The 21,325-nt window shown below is 41.8% G+C and overlaps 2 protein-coding genes across 3 annotated transcripts in view; one reads left to right on the top strand and one right to left on the bottom strand.

Annotated features, from left to right (window-relative positions):
* PAIP1 (poly(A) binding protein interacting protein 1) overlaps positions 1 to 17,822 on the bottom strand; it is a 46,382-nt gene extending 28,560 nt beyond the window's left edge. Inside the window, exons 1-2 of the mRNA XM_063295703.1 lie at positions 17,470 to 17,822; positions 213 to 361 (exon numbers count right to left, since the gene is read on the bottom strand). Of these exons, the coding sequence (XP_063151773.1) occupies positions 213 to 361; positions 17,470 to 17,686 (366 nt within the window). The 5' untranslated portion in view covers positions 17,687 to 17,822. The remainder of the gene's footprint in view (positions 1 to 212; positions 362 to 17,469) is intronic.
* A 3,282-nt stretch (positions 17,823 to 21,104) lies between these two features.
* Positions 21,105 to 21,325, top strand: part of NNT (nicotinamide nucleotide transhydrogenase) — a 62,196-nt gene continuing 61,975 nt past the window's right edge. Inside the window, exon 1 of one of the 2 annotated variants that reach the window (XM_063295697.1) lies at positions 21,105 to 21,218. The gene's annotated coding sequence lies outside the window, so the exon portion shown is untranslated. Of the gene's footprint in view, positions 21,223 to 21,325 lie in introns of both variants that reach the window. The other variant, XM_063295698.1, reaches the window with a different exon arrangement.

The raw sequence follows: 21,325 nt of genomic DNA, 5'->3' as shown, positions 1-21,325 counted from the left end.
CTGTATTTTTAGTTTAGCATTCATGTGTCTAATGGAATAACATTTATTAATTTTAAGCATCTTAGTTTTTAGATACTTCTATATCACAAAAGGAAATTTTGGAGTGAAGTCTTTGGTCTTTTAAGAGCAAATGCATCTCCTAAAAAATCTAATAAATTTATAAATTTCACTTATTTAGGTGTAGAAGGCGAAGAGGAACTCTCAATACTTACAGCATGATTTGGGGTGTATCCTGATGGGTAAAATTCAGGTGCATTTACTGACAGCTTTGACATTACCACTGGAGGCACAGCTACCTGAGGTTTAGTCACTGCTGAGCCAGACATTTTTTTTTCTGGTAATGATGCAGCTCTTGCTTGCTCTGAAAAATTATACAAAAACCAAATAATTAGCTGTCATATGCTGTACCATATGACAGTTCAAAATTACCTCTATCTATTCTGGCAGTTAGGGACGCGGTGGCTCTGCGGGTTAAACCGCTGAGCTGCTGAGCTTGCCGATCAGAAGGTCGGCGGTTCGAATCCGCGTGACGGGGTGAGCTCCCGTTGCTAGTCCCAGCTCCTGCTCACCTAGCAGTTCGAAAACATGCAAATGTGAGTAGATTAATAGGTACCGCTTCGGCGGGAAGGTAACGGCGTTCCGTGTAGTCATGCCGGCCACATGACCGCGGAGGGGTCTACGGACAACGCCGGCTCAGCGGCTTAGAAACGGAGATGAGCACCGCCCCCTAGAGTCGGATACGACTGGACTTTACGTCAAGGGAAACCTATCTTTACCTTATTCTGGCAGTATAGTTTGCCATTATAAAATTACCCGTTTGGCAAATAATTAGGAGATACGCAATTATAAAAGGTTATATAAATAAACCAGTAAAATATATTAAGTGCATTCATTGAGCAGGTGAACTCCCGCATATGGCAGGATGTTTGCGTTCCCTCCTTATATACCCTCAAGGCACCTGGAGGCAATGGAAACTGCTTCTGTGAACATAAAAATAGAACTGGATTTCACTCACTGTTTTATTGTATTCTATGAATACTTCATCCTTAGTGACAAAAAATCTTTCCAAAGCAGTTTACAATATTAGATTCAATAATAGTAAAAAGCAATTAAATACTATGAAGTATTGCCTCAGCAAAATGGTTTTAAAGCACTAGGAAGTCAATAGACAGAAAGCTTTGTGAAACAGGAAATGGTTTAACAGCACATCTAAATGAAGCAAAAGCTCCTTGAAAGTTCTGTGACTCTGAAGCCACCTCTGAAAAAGTGGTACCTGGAAACCACTCATCTGATCTTAACTAATGACGAAGCTGTGAACAGAATTCTTGAATGGCAACCTAACAAACCATCCACAATAACTCTGAATATTTTTTAAGTTACACTTTTAGTCAAACATACATCTCAAATTATGTCTTCTTGACAGATTTAGTTTCTATAGTCTCTTCTAGACCTATAGTAAAAGAAAATGTTTAATTTTCTGTAGCTATATACTTTCAATCAGTATTACACAAACATACTGTAATAAAACACATTTTTTTCTTCAGCTTATAATTTTACTTCATTACCAACTTGCAGTACAATCTTTATAACAGTAGTTAATCCTGTATTTGCCATTATATTATAATTTGATGGAAATATTTAAGAATTCTAAATTGGATTAGATAACACGCCATCACTAAATGTTGTTTTGTCTTTTCAGCATTTTCTCGCAACTTGAGATAGACTAACTACACATTATATACCCAAACTCAATAAGACCCAGAGGAACAACTGGAGGTGCAGCCAACACCTGAAGCTGGAACATCACTGCCACCCCCTCCATTACAAAGCATTGCAGCTGATATGAGGCAAAAGATCATGGATAAACTAGCTGCAGTCAACTCTCGAGACCGATTACCAAGGCTCAGTGGAGAAGTACCATCAGATAGTATGCTAGAAGATGCCAACAGAGCCCTCACGACAATCCCTACTACCACTATAACTCAAACCAATGAACTAGTATACTCTACAGCCACTGTAATCCTGGAGATGCTTGGCTACATGATTGCTTGGCTACACGATCAAGAAGAACAGCAGTACATACCCCTCCCTGGAAAATGAGATTGGAGGCTACGATCAAGGCAACTTGAAGAGAAGTCAGTCAGCTGGTGGAACTACAGAAGGGTGTGGAGATTAAGGATAAGACTTGACTACTGAAAAAATATAATGGCCTGACTCTGTCTGAAGCCCTAGAGACTGCTAAATAAAGGCTCACAGCATTGGCTACCAGGCTAAGGATATACACTAGAGAACCAGAGGCCAAGAAAATAAATGCCCTGTTCACCAAAGAACCATCCAAGGTGTACTCCCAACTGCAGTGCAACAACACAGTAACAGCACAGCCACCTACAGCAGAAACTGAACAGTACTGGAAGAGCATATGGGAGAAAGAGAAGACACGTAACACCAATGCAAAGTGGCTGCAGGACCTGAGAGCAGACCACAGAAATCTCCCAGAGCAGGAACCAGTCACCATCACAGTACAGTAGCAGACATCCAACAGCGGGTCAAGAACATGAAGAGCTGGACAGCACCTGGCCCAGACATGATCCACACCTACTGGCTAAAGAAACTAACAGCAGTGCATGAATGCCTAGCAGCACAGATGAACCAGCTGCTAGCAGCAGGCTCCCACCCAGACTGGCTAACACAGGGTAGGACACTGCTGATCATGAAAGACCCCAACAAGGGAACACCACCATCCAACTATTGGCCAATAACCTGCCCCCCCACAACATGGAAAGTCCTATCAGGCATCATTGCTTGCATTTTTTATTCTTTATTCTTTATTTTTATTTATAGTATTTTTACTGTATTTTTTTGTACTATTGTGATGGTTTTAATTGCTTGTTGTAAACCGCCCAGAGGCCTCTGACGGGAGGAGATGGGCAGGGATAAATTAGATAAATAAATTAATAAATTAAAATAAAGGGTAAAGAGTATGTAATAAATCATTTTACTTTTTGTACATCCTATCATATTTGATAAAAATTTATCAAAACAAACAAAATGAACAAAATGAAGCAGGACATAGCAGACTAGCAGCAGGCTCCCACCCAGACTGGCTAACACAGGGTAGGACACTGCTGATCATGAAAGACCCCAACAAGGGAACAACACCATCCAACTACTGGCCAATAACCTGCCTCCCCACAACATGGAAAGTCCTATCAGGCATCATAGCCGCCAAGCTGCAGGGCCATATAGGCCAGTACATGAGCACAGCTCAGAAGGGCATTGGGAACAACACCAGAGGCTCCAAACACCAGTTGCTCATAGATAGAGCAGTCGCCTGAGACTCGAGGTCTAGAAAGACCAATCTGAGCACAGCCTGGATTGACTACAGGAAAGCCTATGACTCAATGCCACATTCATGGATCTGTGAATGCCTGGCACTATACGAAGTCAACAGAACACTCAGGACCTTCTTCAAGAACTCAGTGGGACTGTGGAAGACAACACTGGAAGTCAACTCAAGGCAGCTTGCACAAGTGGCCATCAAGTACAGCATATACCAAGGTGATGCACTGTCCCCACTGCTGTTCTGCATGGGCTTGAACCATCTCAGCCAGATTATCACCAGAACTGGATACGGATACAAGTTCAAGAGTGGAACTATCATCAGCCACCTCCTCTGCATGGATGACAACAAGCTGTATGTTAAGAGTGAATGAGACATCAACTCACTGATCCACAGTGAGGACATTGGGATGTCATTCGGACTGGAGAAGTGTGGCTGGACTGTAGTAAAGAGAGGGAAGGTAGTTAAGACTGATGGGGTGGAACTACTAGCAGGCCACATAGCAGACATACAGACCAGCTACAAATACCTTGGTATCCCACAGACTCAAGGGAACCACGATGAGGAGGCAAGGAAGACAGCAACATCCAAGTACCACTGAAAGATAAGACAGGTCCTGAAGAGCCAGCTTAATGGGAAGAACAAGATCCATGCCATCAACATGTATGCCCTGACAGTCATCAGATACCCTGCCCGTATAGTGAGCCGGCCAAAGGAGGACATGGAGGCTGCTGATGCGAAGACCCGGAAGCTCCTCACAATATACGGAAGCTTCCACCCCAAGTCCAACACCCAGAGACTGTACACCAGGCGGAAAGAGGGAGGGCAGGGTCAAAGCCACTGTCCTGGATGAGACCCAGAGCATCCAGGAGTACATCAGTAAGATGGCACCTAAAGATGAGCTGTTGAGAGAATGCCCGAGGCAGCAGCACACATGGAAGGAAAATCAAGCAGAGGAAGTGCCATGGCAAGACAAGACCCTGCATGGGATGTACCATCAACAGATAGCTGAGGTGGCTGGGAAATCCTACCGGTGGCTGGAAAGGGCTGGAATAAAAGACAGCACTGAGGCACTGATCATAGCAGCACAAAAACAGGCAGTAAGCACCAGATCCATAGAAGCAGGGGTCTACCACACAAGACAGGACCTGAGGTGCAGACTGTGCAGAGAGGCCTCAGAGACAGTCCTACACACAGTGGCAGGGTGTAAGATGCAGGCAGGAACAGCATACACTGAATGGCATTGTGTACAGGAACATCTGTGCAGTGTATGGGCTAGTCCCTCCCAAGTCCAGATGGGAGATTCCACAGAAGGTTGTGGAGAATGACAGGGCTAAGATCCTGTGGGACTTCCAGATCCAGACAGACAGGCAGGTACTGGCCAATCAACCGGACATCGTGGTAGTAGACATGGACCAGAAGTCAGCGGTGGTGATAGATGTAGCAGTGCCAAGTGACAGCAACATCAGGAAGAAGGAGTATGAGAACCTGCACAAGTACCAGGGCCTGAAGGAGGAACTAGAGAGGATGTGGAAAGTGAAGGCCAACGTGGTCCCAGTGGTGGTAGGGGCACTTGCGGCTGTGACTCCCAAGTTGGGAGCAACATCAGAGCTCTCTGTCCAAAATAGTGCAGTGCTAGGAACAGCTAAGATACTGCGCAGAACCCTCAAACTCCCAGGCCTCTGGCAGAGGACCCAAGGTTGAGGAAGACACATACCATCCACAGGGGTGAGAAGGGAATTTTTCTTTTATATATAATGTCATTATGTTATGTTATTAAGTTAAAAAATGAAAGCACTTTGCTGTAGTTCTGTCTTTCTACACCCCTGTAAGAAATATTACAAAAATTGCAAGTGTACCTTTATTTCTTTACTAGTGGAGACAAGCTCATCTAGAAATGACTCCTTTTCACTGTAGGTATTCAATCTACAATAATATGTATATAGGGCATCTATTAAGCTATACAGCTGCATTCAGAAAGCAAAATTTCCAGAAAAGTTGAAGTCCTGGGAAAAAGCTACTAGGATTTTCAGGGAGGAAGGGTAAAAAGGAGGGTGCATGTATGCGTAAATCTGTATTTTGTGACTAAAGTCTAAACAAATTTTAATGCTTTGCCAATATCAAATGTATAATTTAGCTTAAACTATGCAACATACTTATAAAATTCGCAAAGCAAGAATATGCATGTTTATTCAGAAGAAAATCCCAGTCTGTTCATTTTCCAGGTAAGTGCATGCAGGCCATGCTGGCACTTGCATTTAATTATGGCACAAACATGCCCTGACAACATCTTGTGTGTGTGTGTGTGTGTGTGTGTGTGTGTGTGTGTGTTTGTGTGTGTCCCCCTATGACTTGCCTTCACAGCCCCAAAGTCAGTAAATCTGAAGGGAGTTGGGTGACTGGCAATGACTGGAAACAGAGACAACAGAGGCAGAATAGAGATCAGAAATGCAGACAGCAAATTTTATACTGGAGTTGACTCAAGGATGGATAATAACTCTACAACTCAGTCAGGGGAAAAGCCCCACAGAACTGAAGCCCAAAAAGGACATATTCCTTAACTCTGTACAATCAAAACTATTATATACAGTACATATTAGAGATATGCTAATTGCTGCATTCATGAGGATCTGCAGCACCTACTGAACAACACGCCTAAAAGAGATGTTATTTTCATCACAGGAGACTGGAATGCTACACCAGCTTTTAATGCCCGTGTTAAGAGAAAGCTATGTATGTGCTTAAAAAACTTATTCTGGGTAGCATTCCTGCCTCACTTTGATCTGTGTTCTTTTAAATTAAAAAAGGGAGTAGAATGGAAGCTAGCATGCTATAAAGCAAAAGGACCAGACCCTACAGCATCACTTTTTTCTTCTTCTTATAAGAAATAGCTATAGGTATAGGTATAGGTATAAACAAAATCTAACATCACAGTGATCCAAATATACGCCCCAACCACAGATGCTGAAGAAGCTGAAGTAGAGCAGTTCTATGAGGATCTGCAGCACCTACTGGACAACACGCCTAAAAGAGACGTTATTTTCATCACAGGAGACTGGAATGCTAAGGTGGCCAGTCAGATGACACCTGGAATTACAGGTAAGCATGGCCTGGGAGAACAAAACGAAGCAGGACATAGGCTGATAGAATTTTGCCAAGACAACTCACTCTGCATAACAAACACTCTCTTCCAACAACCGAAGAGACGGCTTTATACATGCACTTCACCAGATGGACAACACCGAAATCAGATTGACTACATCCTTTGCAGCCAAAGGTGGTGGACATCTGTACAGTCGGTAAAAACAAGACCTGGAGCTGACTGTAGTTCAGATCACGAACTTCTTATTGCACAATTTAAGATCAGACTAAAGAGATTAGGGAAGACCCACAGATCAGCTAGATATGAGCTCACTAATATTCCTAAGGAATATGCAGTGGAGGTGAAGAATAGCTTTAAGGGACTGGACTTAGTAGATAGGGTCCCGGAAGAACTCTGGACAGAAGTTGGCAGCATTGTTCAGGAGGCGGCAACAAAATACATCCCAAAGAAAGAGAAAACCAAGAAGGCAAAATGGCTGTCTGCTGAGACACTAGAAGTAGCCCAAGAAAGAAGGAAAGCAAAAGGCAACAGTGATAGGGGGAGATATGCTCAATTAAATGCAAAATTCCAGAGGTTAGCCAGAAGAGATAAGGAATTATTTTTAAACAAGCAATGCGCGGAAGTGGAAGATGACAATAGAATAGGAAGGACAAGAGACCTCTTCCAGAAAATTAGAAACATCGGAGGTAAATTCCAGGCAAACATGGGTATGATCAAAAACAGCTTTGACAGTGTGGTCAGTGAGCTAGAGCCAGACATCCTGAAGAGTGAGGTTGAATGGGCCTTAAGAAGCATTGCTAATAGCAAGGCAGCAGGAGACGACGGCATCCCAGCTGAACTGTTCAAAATCTTGCAAGATGATGCTGTCAAGGTAATGCATGCTATATGCCAGCAAATTTGGAAAACACAAGAATGGCCATCAGATTGGAAAAAATCAACTTATATCCCCATACCGGTTCGAATCCGCGTGACGCGGTGAGCTCCCGTTGCTAGTCCCAGCTCCTGCTCACCTAGCAGTTCGAAAACATGCAAATGTGAGTAGATTAATAGGTACCGCTTCGGCGGGAAGGTAACGGCGTTCCGTGTAGTCATGCCGGCCACATGACCACGGAGGGGTCTACGGACAACGCCGGCTCAGCGGCTTAGAAACGGAGATGAGCACCGCCCCCTAGAGTCGGATACGACTGGACTTTACGTCAAGGGAAACCTTTACCTTTTCTATATCCCCATACCAAAAAAGGGGAACACTAAAGAATGTTCAAACTATCGAACAGTGGCACTCATTTCACATGCCAGTAAGGCAATGCTCAAGATCCTGCAAGGTAGACTTCAGCAATTCATGGAGCGAGAAATGCCAGAGGTACAAGCTGGGTTTAGAAAAGGCAGAGGAACTAGGGACCAAATTGCCAATATCCGCTGGATAATGGAAAAAGCCAGGGAGTTTCAGAAAAACATCTATTTCTGTTTTCTTGACTATTCTAAAGCCTTTGACTGTGTGGACCATAACGAATTGTGGCAAGTTCTTAGTGGTATGGGGATACCAAGTCATCTTGTATGCCTCCTGAAGAATCTGTATAACGACCAAGTAGCAACAGTAAGAACACACCATGGAACAACGGACTGGTTTAAGATTGGGAAAGGAGTACGGCAGGGTTGTATACTCTCACCCTACCTATTCAACTTGTACGCAGAACACATCATGCAACATGCTGGGCTTGAGGAATCCAAGGCTGGAGTTAAAATCGCTGGAAGAAACATTAACAATCTCAGATATGCAGATGATACCACTTGGATGGCTGAAAGCAAAGAGGAACTGAGGAGCCTTATGATGAAGGTGAAAGAAGAAAGTGCAAAAGCTGGCTTGCAGCTAAACCTCAAAAAAACCCAAGATTATGGCAACCAGCTTGATTGATAACTGGCAAATAGAGGAAGAAAATGTAAAAGCAGTGAAAGACTTTGTATTTCTACGTGCGGAGATTACTACAGATGCTGACTTCAGTCAGGAAATCAGAAGACGTTTAATCCTTGGGAGAAGAGCAATGACAAATCTCGATAAAATAGTTAAGAGCAGAGACATCACGCTGACAACAAAGATCCGCATTGTTAAAGCAATGGTTTTCCCAGTAGTAACATATGGCTGCGAGAGCTGGACCATAAGGAAGGCTGAGAGAAGGAAGATTGATGCTTTGGAACTGTGGTGGTAGAGGAAAATTCTGAGAGTGCCTTGGACTGCAAGAAGATCAAACCAGTCCATCCTCCAGGAAATAAAGCCAGACTGCTCACTTGAGGGAATGATATTAAAGGCAAAACTGAAATACTTTGGCCACATAACGAGAAGACAAGACACCCTGGAGAAGATGCTGATGCTAGGGAGAGTGGAAGGCAAAAGGAAGAGGGGCTGACCAAGGGCAAGATGGATAGATGATATTCTAGAGGTGACGGACCCGTCCCTGGGGGAGCTGGGGGTGTTGACGACCGACAGGAAGCTCTGGCGTGGGCTGGTCCATGAAGTCACGAAGAGTCGGAAGCGATTGAACGAATAAACAACCACAACTTGAGACAAACATATACTGTATCTTGATTCTTAGTATCTGAGAAGAATGGATAAATAAAAAAGCCAGAATGATTCAGTAGAAATAGCTTTATACAATCACCTATTTAGATACTAAAAGCAACATACTCTTAAATATTATACAGGTAGTCATCACTTAACATCTGTAAGTGGGACCAGTAACTCAACTGCTAAGTGATGTGGTCCTATAGTGCAATGTCATGTGATTGTGCCAACTGTGGCAATGCCAGTTGCTGTTGTTAGGCGAATCCCACATGGTCAGTGTCCTGCAGTCACATGATTGCCATTTGAAACCTCCTGCCAGCTTCCTCATTGATTTTGCTTGTCAGAAGCTGACAGTGAAGGTCGCAAATGGTGATCACATGACCACAGGATGCTGTGACCATCATAATTGTGAGCCAGTTGCCAAGTGTCTGAATCGTGGTCATGTGACAGTGGGGACCCTGCAATGGCCGCAACTATGAGGACTGGCCATAAGTTTCCTCATTCAGTGCTGTCATAACTTTGAATGGTCACTGAACCAGTGGCCACTTTGTATACCCTGTAACAGGATGCCTATCACAGGTATTGGATAATACATGTACTAAGATTGATAAGGGAAAATCCAGATCAAACGAACAGAAGGCATTAAATATATTATTTTAGTATTCCTCAAGTAGATAAAAATATCCCAGAAGGCAAGTAGCAATTCTTAAACAATGGAAGTCCTGTATGCTCTTCTCACAAAATGGAACTACTATTTCAGCCCAGGGTACTTAAGTATATAGGCAGTCCTCATTTAGTGACTGCCTCATTTAACAACCATTTGCAGTTACGATGGTGATGAAAAAGTAACTTTACGACCAAACGTTGCATTTACAACTTTGCAGGTCCATAAAGCAAAGGAAAGCTGAAGTAAGATCATAAGCACAGTTGCAGTTTCACTTAGTGACTGCTTCACTTAACAACTGAGTTGCAAGTCCCAACTGTGGTCACTAAATGAGGACTACTTGTACCTGAGTATCACCAGCATACTCAGTATATAACTAATATTAAAAAACAGGGGGGAAAGTAGTCTCTTTCTACATTATCATTGACTGGAAGTGCCCGTTTAGGACTTTAAACTTCCAACTCTCACAGGTAGCCCACAAGACAACTCCCATTATGCTTAGACTGATCTAAGAAATTCAGATTCATACTCTTTGTTACCTAAAATGCAGATTGTCAAAGAATTATATTTGATTTTTGGGACTTCTGCGGAAGAAATGGTGAACTGAAGACAGCAGAGCCAACAACCACAGTGGAATTAAGAGCTGGCAAGTAGATCGGCTCTTTGTAATTCCTCTCCGGACAAGGAGAGGATTTGAGATTGCCCACAAGTGCTCCAGACAATTGCTCCTCATGAGGAGACCACAAGATAGCGGTCTCTGGTGAGTTTAGAGCTCTGAGAGATGAGGGAATAGCTATCTTGCTCAAAACACAGTCAGTGCCTTTAAAAGGACACTGGGTTTGCAAATTTCCTTCTAATCACTTTCAGAAATTGCTTGTTAACTGCTTTCCAGCTATTAGGAACTTTTGGATCAACAAGTTTTACAGCACTGGATGAGTTTCCTTCAATCCTTAGTGAAAGAAGTGGTAAATACAAGTTTAAGGACTTAAAGAAAGTTTTTTGGGGGGAAATAAACAGCAAAAGTGTGATTAAAACTTTGATTTTGGAAAGTTACAAACAGGCTAAGGATCCAGATGGATCTGAAATAAGATTTTGGAATTAATTCTAAGAATCCTTCCTGTTGGAAAATGCTGTTGTTTTGAATTCTTTTAAGAAAGACATGATCGGATGGTACTTTGAAGGTTGGATATCAGATGCAACCAGAAGGAACTAAAAATTACAATTAAAGGAAAAGAACAAATTTAACTTACAACTACAGAATGAAGCAAAATAATTTAACATTGAAGGATATTTTTGAATAATGGACCCAGAAGTTAATTTTAAGAGTGTCTGCCATTATAGATAGACTGTGTTTAAAAGATGTTATGGAAGAGGAACAAATTTTACTGGACAAGACTGAGACTGATCTGAAAGTGGATTTTAAAATGACAGGCTACAAGAATGACATGGAAAAAGATGTTACACTGGATATACAAATGAAACTGGCTGATGTCTTAATAATTAAAATGAATATACAAATAACAAACCAAAAGAGTGACCTGGATAATTTTTCTTATATTGGATTTACAAAAAAGAGGCTTGTTAAAGCTTTGAAGAATTTTGCGAGAAGGGACAAAGAATGAATGAAAAGAAATCAAGTTTGAGGACATTATTTGAAGGGATTAAAGATCAAGACTGTTAAAAGTAAAAGGAAGGAATATAAAGTTGGTTTATTTGATCAAGGTTAAAATAGATATATTGCTATCTCTGGTAACCATTAATGGACTTTTGCTGACATCAGGACTAAAATGACAAGGTTTTAAGGATTTGTTTATAGATAAGAGACAGAATATGGGAAGAAGAGATCATCTGTTGTATTTTAAGAGCAGGTGCTAAGTTATTAAAATTGTTTATACTTGTGATGAAGGGGGAAGTCATTTCTTTATATATTTCTTTTTTTTTTTTTTACTATATTCTTATATTTTCTATTTTTTCCTTTTCTGTACCTTCTATTTTTTCTTTAGTTTGCATTAGTTCTTATTGTTGCAATTGTAATTTTAATAAAATTATAAAAAATAATTATATTTTATTTTTAATTACTGAGGACAGGTAGAGATTGGCTCAGATGTCATTTCATTTTTGTATTCCATTAAGATGTTTTTAGAGATTTTGATTGTCATTAATGGATTGGACTGTTTGATTGTTGTTTTAGTTTTTCCCCAGTTGTTCTACCTTTTTTAAATTCAGTAACATCATTCAAGATATGAAAGCCTAGGGAAAGAACAGAATTGGAGGAGGATGTCTAGGAACATTAAAAAAAAACATCTGGAAAGAGAAATTGGAAACTTGGGAAATACGTTATTTCCCATTAAGTATTCTTTTCCTCTGAAATGAGCAGAATCCACAGATTTGAGGGGCTTTTTGGTTTACCAAGGAACTCAAGGAGATGAAATGAAGAGACATCTAGCACACTGATGGAGAAAGAGCAAAAGTGAATTTGACTAAGGATGAGTACGTGCTCACATCTGAGCCTATTTTATGATAAGAATGGTGAGGCATTTCTACTTCTCTATCCTTGCTGTGTTGGCAGACTCTGACCTAGCATATTTGTTTTTTAACTGATTGACTCTGAATCTCTAAAACCTGAGGGTGAGGCAGTGATCTTAATTTTTTAAAGATAACTTGCATTTATAAAATGCTGGACTACTAAACTATGACTGAATGAGAATCAATGGTCATCTGTCCTTCCTCCTTTTCCTATCAAATCCCATCCTGGGATGAGAGTCTGAATGTTGTTGGCTGTAACACTAGGTGGAAGTGGTAGCTATGGGAGATCTGTCAAATTGGATGAAAGTGAATTGTATGAACATTTGGAGCTTCTGATTGTTGGATATCTACAGATCCAATAAACAATTTTCTTACCTCGAACAACAGATAAATAGTAATACATTAAATAGAATTAATCAGAGTCACTTAACCAGATCCAATTACTGTTCTTCTAGCCATCTGGCTCATAAATTCTGCTCATGTGGTAGACAAGGTCACATAAAAGCTCATGACTAATAATAAGTGTGTACATATTTTTTAACTTAAGCTGCATTTACTGGACAGTAGTCCATTCCCTGTTCAAGAACAGCTCTGTTGCCACTGCAGCAAAAGTGGCCAATCAGATCCATTAAAGATGATAATGAGCAGGACATGAAGAAAATACCATTTTTCACTGTTGCTCCACAGCATATGATAAAGTCTGCTACCTGTAGCTGTCAAGATTTGCAGTCACTGGTAGACCTGTTTTCCATGTATATTTTAATATTTGTTTTTAATTTTAAATATTTCTGTATTTTTATTTTATACAACTAATGCTTTAAATCTATAAATTAAAAATATTTGTCTAAATCATTTATTTTCAATCAGCTTCTCTTCCTCTGACCCCCTCATACAATCTTACATTGGCTTTCTCATACACATTTCTCCTTCCCATCTATTCTACTACCCTGGCAGGATGATAATCACCCTAGCTCTCACCAGTAACAACATTCTGAAAGGAAATGCTCAGATATAATTACTAGTTGGGAATTCAACCCTACACATATTACGTTGTTTTTTCCCGCTTTAAGGATGGTAGAAGCTGAACATAGAGCATCCCCTCAGAGTTGGTCAAACAATCTCATTTTTGACTAACTTTGGAAAGGGTTGTACTAAAATACAAGAATGTCCTCTGAAAGCAATGGAAGCACTCTGAAGTTAAAAAGTAATGGGAGTTGAAAATGACTACTACTGATATCACAAGTCTATACTGAAATCAATACAATATATTCAAATAAAGTAAAGAGAGGTTCCTGAGAGAATAAAAATGGCCCATAACAATAGAAATGGTTGGTATTGTTTTCTTGGTCACAGTAATTCTGTTCAGAGACTGCTGTCTACAAGAATACATACGATGGGGCTGTAAGAATCTCTTATGCATCAATTTAATTATAAGATTTTCTGCATTTTTAGAGTTCGTTATTAGAATCTGTGATAATTTAAATTGCTATCGAACAGAGGCAGTGTTGTACTAATCTCACAGTCCAAGATTTTTCTAAAAGGTCCTAATAAAAAATGATTCTTTGCTATTTTCAAATCAATGAAGTAAAATAAGCCCAGTGACCCTGACTCTAACCCAAACTGAATTGGAACATCTACAGCAGATTTCAAACTTAAGAAAGTTATTGATAGGGTTCTTCAATGTAAAATCTGCAAGTCACATAGAAAAACACAATTCCAAAATATTTAGAATAAATAAAGTTGACTTTGTAACATTTTTGTCATAATTAATTCTGTTCATATACTGTTCTCAAGTAGAGTCATTTTAAAGCTGCAAAATAAAATTATAGTGCATAATGATTTGTGTTCATATAGTATAGCAAGCTAAGGTTTGGTATAAATCAGCACATGCTGGGAAAGTAGACCTTGCTTTGAATGAAGCTAGCAGAAGTATTACTGGATGTTTGAAACCTACCTCTCTAGATAAGATCTACCATCTAGCCGGAATTGCTCCGCCTGCTCTCCGTAGAGCAGCAGCAGCATATAGAGAGAGGCTTAAATCATCAATATCCAAACAACACCCTCTCTATGGCCTACAACCAGCTCCACAGAGATCAAAATCCAGGAAGTTTCCTTAGGTTGATGGAAGATTTCGATGAATTTAAAAGTAGAGTGGACCTATGGAAAGCTACAAAGAACCAACACTGGATGGAACCAGCAGAGGAGCTGGCACCTGGGTCTGGCAAAAGTTGGGAGGTATGGAAATCGCTGAACAGACTGTGCATGGGCATAACAAGATCCAGAGATACGCTGAACAAATGGGGCTATCCGGTGGCCTCTGCCCTTAGTGAATGTGGAGACACACAGACAACAACACGTATATACACTTGTCCTCTGTGCCCTGATCAATGCACATTTGAGGACCTCATGACAGCGCGACAGAACACAATAAATGTTGCCAGTTTCTGGGCAAGATCTGTTTAACTTTTATATATTTTAACTTTTATATCTTATATTTTAAATTCTATGTTTTACAGTATGACTATTTTAATTGTGATGCTTCTGACACAAATAAATAAAATAAATAAGCAAGCTAATGCAGCTCTTTTCCAACAGCATCCAAAAGACAGAACTGAGGAACTATCTGATAGGTAGAATATCTGGCTGATTACCTGAAACAAAGTGTCTTGTCCTTCCTACCTTCTCCAGAATGCTGAATGGGAATTCTGGAGCTACAATTCCAACACAATCCAAAAGCACTAGGCTGGGGAAGGACTGCTGTAGAATTGTTTAAAGGGAGTAATACCCAGTGGACTTCTCTGGCCTACAGCCTTCAGCCTGTGCAAGATGGAAAACACATCTGATGTGGAGCCAGAAAACAGAGGCATAAGTTACGTTAGCTACCAGCTGGGGTTGAGTTGAGAATAACATCATGCATTTCTGCCAGCAATAGCAGGAGGCTCATTCTTACACTAGAGCAAGCTAGAATGGAGGACCTGCCATACATTTAAGATATTAGAGTAGTGAATAGTGAATCTCCTATCTTTCAAACAAAAATGCAAATATTAATCTTCTTGTTGACTTAAACACCCCAGGTGTTTCAGTTCCCCCCTGCAAAAAAAGAAAAGTTAACTAATCCTGCTTAGAACATATAATTTCAAGATAAGAACATTTTTGTTTTAAAACTTTACCTCTTCCATCCCAGTACAGGCCTTTATATTGTCTAAATATTATTTTTTTCCCCACCCTTCAGTCTCAGAAGAGGAAAGGAAGCCAAAAAATTATCTATTTATTATTAAATTTCTCTGCCGCCCATCTCGTACATAACAACTCTGTGAGCATCCTTCTAATATGCAAGAAGATATATTTATTAAAATGAATGTGTAAAGAGTACAAATACAATGGATCAACAGCAGTACTGTATGGAATATAAATCCTATTTTTTGAGAAATATTTTTTAGCAATCAACTTGCTTTAACAGTATTTAATACAGCACATTATCTCATGATTATTTTAATAGTGCCATAAATATTTATTTTGACAGAATTGCATAAAAATATATTTTTTCCAGAGCAGGCATTAATTGAAAACACATGTTCTGATTTTTTCACTCACATTTGTAGCTTGATAATATTCTTGTAAAGTACAAAAATAGGGACGTCTGCATCATTTCTCTGTTTTAATTTTTGACTTTGAACTATTGAGATCTATGAAAGATGGTCCAGAAAGTTTTCAAATAAGTGAAAACATCAAATTTATTTAGAAATTTAGAAATAAGCTAATGATTTTAATAGAATTTTCTTCTCAGAGCTTAACAGGTAAAGGGTGTTACCTGACTTGCTATTTATTCATATTGTCTTATTGTGTCATGTAAAATTACTTAAAATATAGATTCAGTTTATATCTTTTATATGCCTAGAATAGAATTACTCCTTGAGTATCTTAATGATGCTTACTTGGATTAAGTATAGTACTACAAAATTTAATGCAACCCTAAGCTTGAGTATTCTGAATCCCATTTAGGACTGGGTTTTTGTATTTGCATTTTTATTCACGTGTTTAGGATTTCACTCAGCCAACAACATATTAACTTGGAACTAAATTCTACTGATTGAAAAAAATGTCCAAATCAATTGGCATAAAATTTAGCATCAGATGTGAAAGCAGAAAAAATTAAAAATAAGTTATTTAAGAGTGCAGTCATCTTCTTATTCTCATGAGATACAGGTATGAATGGTTTCATGCACTGAGAAGGTCAAATCAGACATACCTTACTATGTAATATCAGAGGTTACACAAATATAGATCAATGACACATTGTTACAACCCAACATATTTATTCCAGGTCATTTTAAAGGGCAATCTAAACAGAGGAAGGGGTATGCAGGAAATAGGGTTGCTAGCTGCTCAGAGTCCCTCTTTGGGGGGAGATGGGCAGTAGCACAAATCTGAAAAATAAATAGATAACTGCAGCTGAAGCCAGACCTAGAGATACTTTTCAACAATATGTATACCTATATCCCCACCCCACTAATAAAATGAGGCCAGATAGCCTTCCATAAGTTAATAATCCTGTTTCTGAATCCCTTCAAGTAGGAAATCTGATTTCCATGAGCAGAGATATTTGAAAAAGATGAGTAACAGCTACAACCTATAGTTTATTGAGAAGTCTGATTACATTCACTGATATTTAAACCGAAGTAAAATGTGCCTAGAATTGCTCCCTAATATTTGCAATGAAAACTCAAAAGCTTATGGTTGGATCTATTCTGATGAAATTGCCAAATTTCACACAAATTGCACACCCATCAAAAAACCCCAAAAGAGTTAAATGCGATTTGATGGTACTGTATAAAGACTACAGCAAAAGGATACCCGGTATAAATTAGGAAGTCTGCCTGTTTATTTATTTGAAAGCAGAGAGGCCTGGGCTTATTACTTCGCAACCCCATGTGCAGAACCCCGAGAGGGCTAGAAACAGAGGAATCTGAGGAGTAACTACAGGGCGTTAAGAGCCATTTGAAGCGGACGGAAGGAGACGAGAAGCAAAACAAACCCCAGCCTCCAATGGTGCATTAATAGAAGGGGTGGCGGATTGGGGGTGGGAATAGTCCTTTCCTTACCAGGCTCGCCTTCTCCTGGGGATAGGCAAGCGGGGGACGGTTCCCGGCGGCCCAGCCTCGTCAGCCTGGAGACGTGACTGGGCTGAGCCGCCCCATTTCCTCAACCAAACCAGAAACTTGCAGCTGGGAGTCAAGGAGACCCGGGGGCGGCGGCAATGAAGCGACGGAGCGCAGTACCTGAGGCGGGGTTGGTTCCCGGAGGCGACGTCTTGGGCGGCCGGAGAGGCTCCTGGGGGCGCACGAAGCCCTGCTTGAGGAGCTGCTCGGGAGCTCCGAAACTGCCGCCGCCGCCGCCGCCGATTCCCAAGCGAGCTCCGCTTTCCGGGGCCAAAGGGGCACCACCCCCTCGGCCTCGACCAGCGCCGGGAGCCCGGTCAAAGCCGTTGTCGGACATATCAGCCCTCGAGCCTCCTCTTCGGGTCCTCCCGGGTGCGGAGGCAGCAGCACAGTCCGGGCCGCCCGCCGCCCTCAACCCGCTCCGCCGCTCTCCGTCCTCCCCCTCCGGTTCGCCGCTTCTGGTCACATACGCCAGCGAACGAGAAGCAGCGCTTTCTCGTCCCCCAAACCTCGGCCCGGCTGCGTTTTCCCATCTGCACACAGCGCCCCCAGCGCTCCGGAGGCCTCCCCCAGGCCGTCGCCATAGCAACCCAGGACTAGCAGCCCGAGGAGTACCTCCAGCCCCTATGCTCGGAGCGTCCGCAGTCAGTGTAGGGGAGGGAGTTCATCTTCCTCCAGTCTCGTTCCTCCACTGGGACGCATCGCAAGCCAATGTTTGCTGAATGCGCTATAGGGGCTGGTTCATGCAGAACACTCCGCCAGAAATCACTGCCCGTCAGACTAATTCAAAACAAGGCAAAGCCCTTGGTTTAAACCTTTTGCTAAGATTTGGGTGGATTGAGTTTATTAGATTTATGAGCCAGTCCAGGTACTGCAGCTTGTTCAGTAAAAACAAAGGAAAGAGGGCAGGAGAAAAAAAGAGAGGATGGAGGCAATCAAGCCAGAACATTTCTAATTTTTTGAGGGCCCTTTGCGAACTAGGGGTATCAATGCAATAGATCTCTACCACCTTTACAAAGTGCCCTTTGAAAAGGCATGTAGCTAAAATGCATCAGGCTTGATTAATAAATATTCTTCACTGGCACTTGGAATTCCACTCCAGCTTTTGTTTGACCAGAAAACCATTGTTAAAACAATCCATTCTTTGGACAGAATGACAAGGAAGATGTCTTTCAACGATCTGGTCAAATTTCCTTGCTTTTTTATCTATCTATCTGTCTGTCTGTCTGTCTGTCTATCTATCTATCTGAATGCAGCCATTTATTGTTTTCCCTTTCTTTTTAATATAATATATATGTTATTCACACAGCATTAAAGAACATGTAAATTGGTTTTTATATTTTTACATTTTTGTCAAAGAAACAAAAACAAGAAAATGTAATGTGTGAATCCAGTGGGTTATTGGACTCTCTGATGCTGATTAATCATAGCCAGAGGAGAAAGTAGAATCAATGATCTCCTGCTCTCTGCAATATATATGCTACAAACCTAATTCTAAGTTATTTTAGAACAGGGATTGAAAGCAGAGGGGCTTGGTCTTATTATTTTGCAACAATCCCAGCTATGCTGGCTAGGGAATTCTGGGCGTTGAAATCCACACATCTTCAAGTTGCTAAGGTTGAGAAACACTGATCTAGCCTCTGAAAATCTCCAGGGAAGATTTCACCTCTTCATCTGCCACCCTGTTTCACCAGCTGACAGCTTGTACAGTCAGGAAGTTCTTCCTGATGTCTACCTTGACTCTACTTCCTTATAGTTTTAACCTACCAGTTTTGGCCCTGTTCTCTGGGGCAATGAATAAGTCCACTCCTTCTTGGATGTGGCTATCGTCTCTCTTCTATAGTCTAAACATACCCAGGGCCTTTAACTGTTCCTGATAGGGCTTGTTTCTAGGCTCTTCACCCTTTGTTAACTCTCCTCTGAACTCACTATTTGTCATTGCCCTTTTTGAACTGTAATGCTCAGAACCAGTATTCCAAGTGAGGTTTGACCAGGGCAGAGTAAAAGGCACAACTACTTTCCATGATCTGGATTCTATGCTGCTGTTAATGCATCTCAAGATAGTATTTGTGTCTGAAGTATTAGCTACCTCTCCCAGCTGTGTGTCTAGTACAAGCAACAACTCCTGAAGTACTCTTTGGCTAGGTTCACAAATTAAGATTTCCTCACTATTGATCTATAGCATCTTCTAGCATCATCCAACCATCAATGAACAGAGATAGCAGGCCTTCTATTGCCACGACGACAATCAGGTCACACCTGCAGATGCTATAAATCACTACAGATAGTCCTTGCTTAACAACCACAATTGGGACCAGAATTTCAGTTGCTAAGTGGAATAGTCATTAAGCAAATCCAACCTGATTTTACCTTTTTTTGCAGCAGGTGTTAAGTGAATCATCACGGGCATCAAGCAAACCACATGGTTGTTAAGTGAATGACATTCCCATTGATTTTGCTTGCCAGAAGCCAGCCAGGAAGGTCAAAAATGGTGATCATGTGACCACAGGATGCTGTAAGTCATAAATGCGAACTGGTTGCCAAGTGCCCAAATTGTGATCATGTGACTGTGGGGCCAGTGGGGCAGTCATAAGCGTGAGGACTGATTGCAAGTTGGTTTTTTTGGCAACATTTTAAGTCCGAACTGTTACTCAACAAATGGTTGTTAAGTGAGGACTACCTGTAGTGAGAAGCAACAATGTAGTTTGCCTAATTCTGACTTAGCATATTACATGCTTGCTCCAGTCACTGGAATGTGCATGGTTTCTGGCTTGTGTAAAAAAACAACATATCAAGGTTTATTTATATAAACCATTTATTATTTCAGGTTCCCCAGTGGCATAAGCACAATCCATATAATCACAGCACTTTATCAGTTCAAAGGTTGGCAGCTTTAGAGTTATTTTTTCAGTTCTCAGCTAAAGCTAGGACTCCATTAGGAAAGTGGGTCAATAATCTCTGAACATGTTAATACTAGGAGGGGAGAAAATAATCTTATTTGGGTCACACACACCACAGAAAAACAATTTAAAAAAGCGACACTTTCAACCTGGGTTTCACATTCAGTTGGAAAAATTGGCAATGAATTTTTGATACTTCTTTCTGAAACATTATTTTTAACGTGGTAGTCATGATTCTGTAATAAATCAGCTTTTCTCAAACTGTTGTGCTTTAAAAGCGCTCCATTAGCCCCTAAATAGCCTGGCTAACGAACGGCATCACACGTCACAAGAAGGAGGGTTTTTCAAACTATGGCTTGTTGAGTATGCCATAGTCTCCGGATTCCCACATAGCGTTCGGGCTGAACCAAAAGCAAACCACAAGGCGCTGGGTGGAAACACTTCAAGCTTTTCGGACCCTGCCCGGTCTGCAGAAAGAGAAAGGGGAACAGAAATGCCTGGAGCGGTCCCGCCCCTGCATGACCCAGAGAAGCGTCTCCCTCCTTAAGTCTTCCCCGAGGAAGCCAGTTCGTACCCTACGGCAAAGACGGAGACAGACCTAAGCGCTTCTCCCCGCTTTCGCTCTGCAAACGGCAGGGCGAGCCCATGCGCACGCGAGCGGGCGCAAAGCCGTCGGCGCCGTCACGTGCCCGCAGACCCTTTGCCGCCCCCTCGCTTTGAAGGAGCGTGAAGTCCCCTCCCCGCTCTTTCCAGCTCGCTCAGGGTAGGAGGCGCTCCAGTCCCAACCAGCCTCCCTCCAGCCCCGCGTTGCGGGAGGCTCGCGCCCGCCCGCCCCGCCCCGCCCCGCCCCGCCCCGCCCTCTTGGCCCGGGCCTCGCGCTGGCTCGGCCCTCGGCTTCCCGTCTCGAGCCGGCTCGGGCGAGTCGGGGAGGTCAGCGCCGCCGCGTTTGCAAGGCAGGACGCAGAGGTGGTAGGTAGGTGCTCGGTCTCTCCCTGTTTGTGCGCTTCCGGGAGGGGAGGCGGCCTGTCGCGGACCGTTGCTCGCTGCGGTTGCCCTGGGGTGGGAGCGGTTCGCCC

The sequence above is a fragment of the Candoia aspera genome, chromosome 2 (assembly GCF_035149785.1).
Source record: "Candoia aspera isolate rCanAsp1 chromosome 2, rCanAsp1.hap2, whole genome shotgun sequence".
Taxonomy (NCBI): Eukaryota; Metazoa; Chordata; class Lepidosauria; order Squamata; family Boidae; genus Candoia; species Candoia aspera.
Note: the sequence above shows the minus strand (reverse complement) of the source record. Positions and strands in the feature narration are given on the sequence as shown.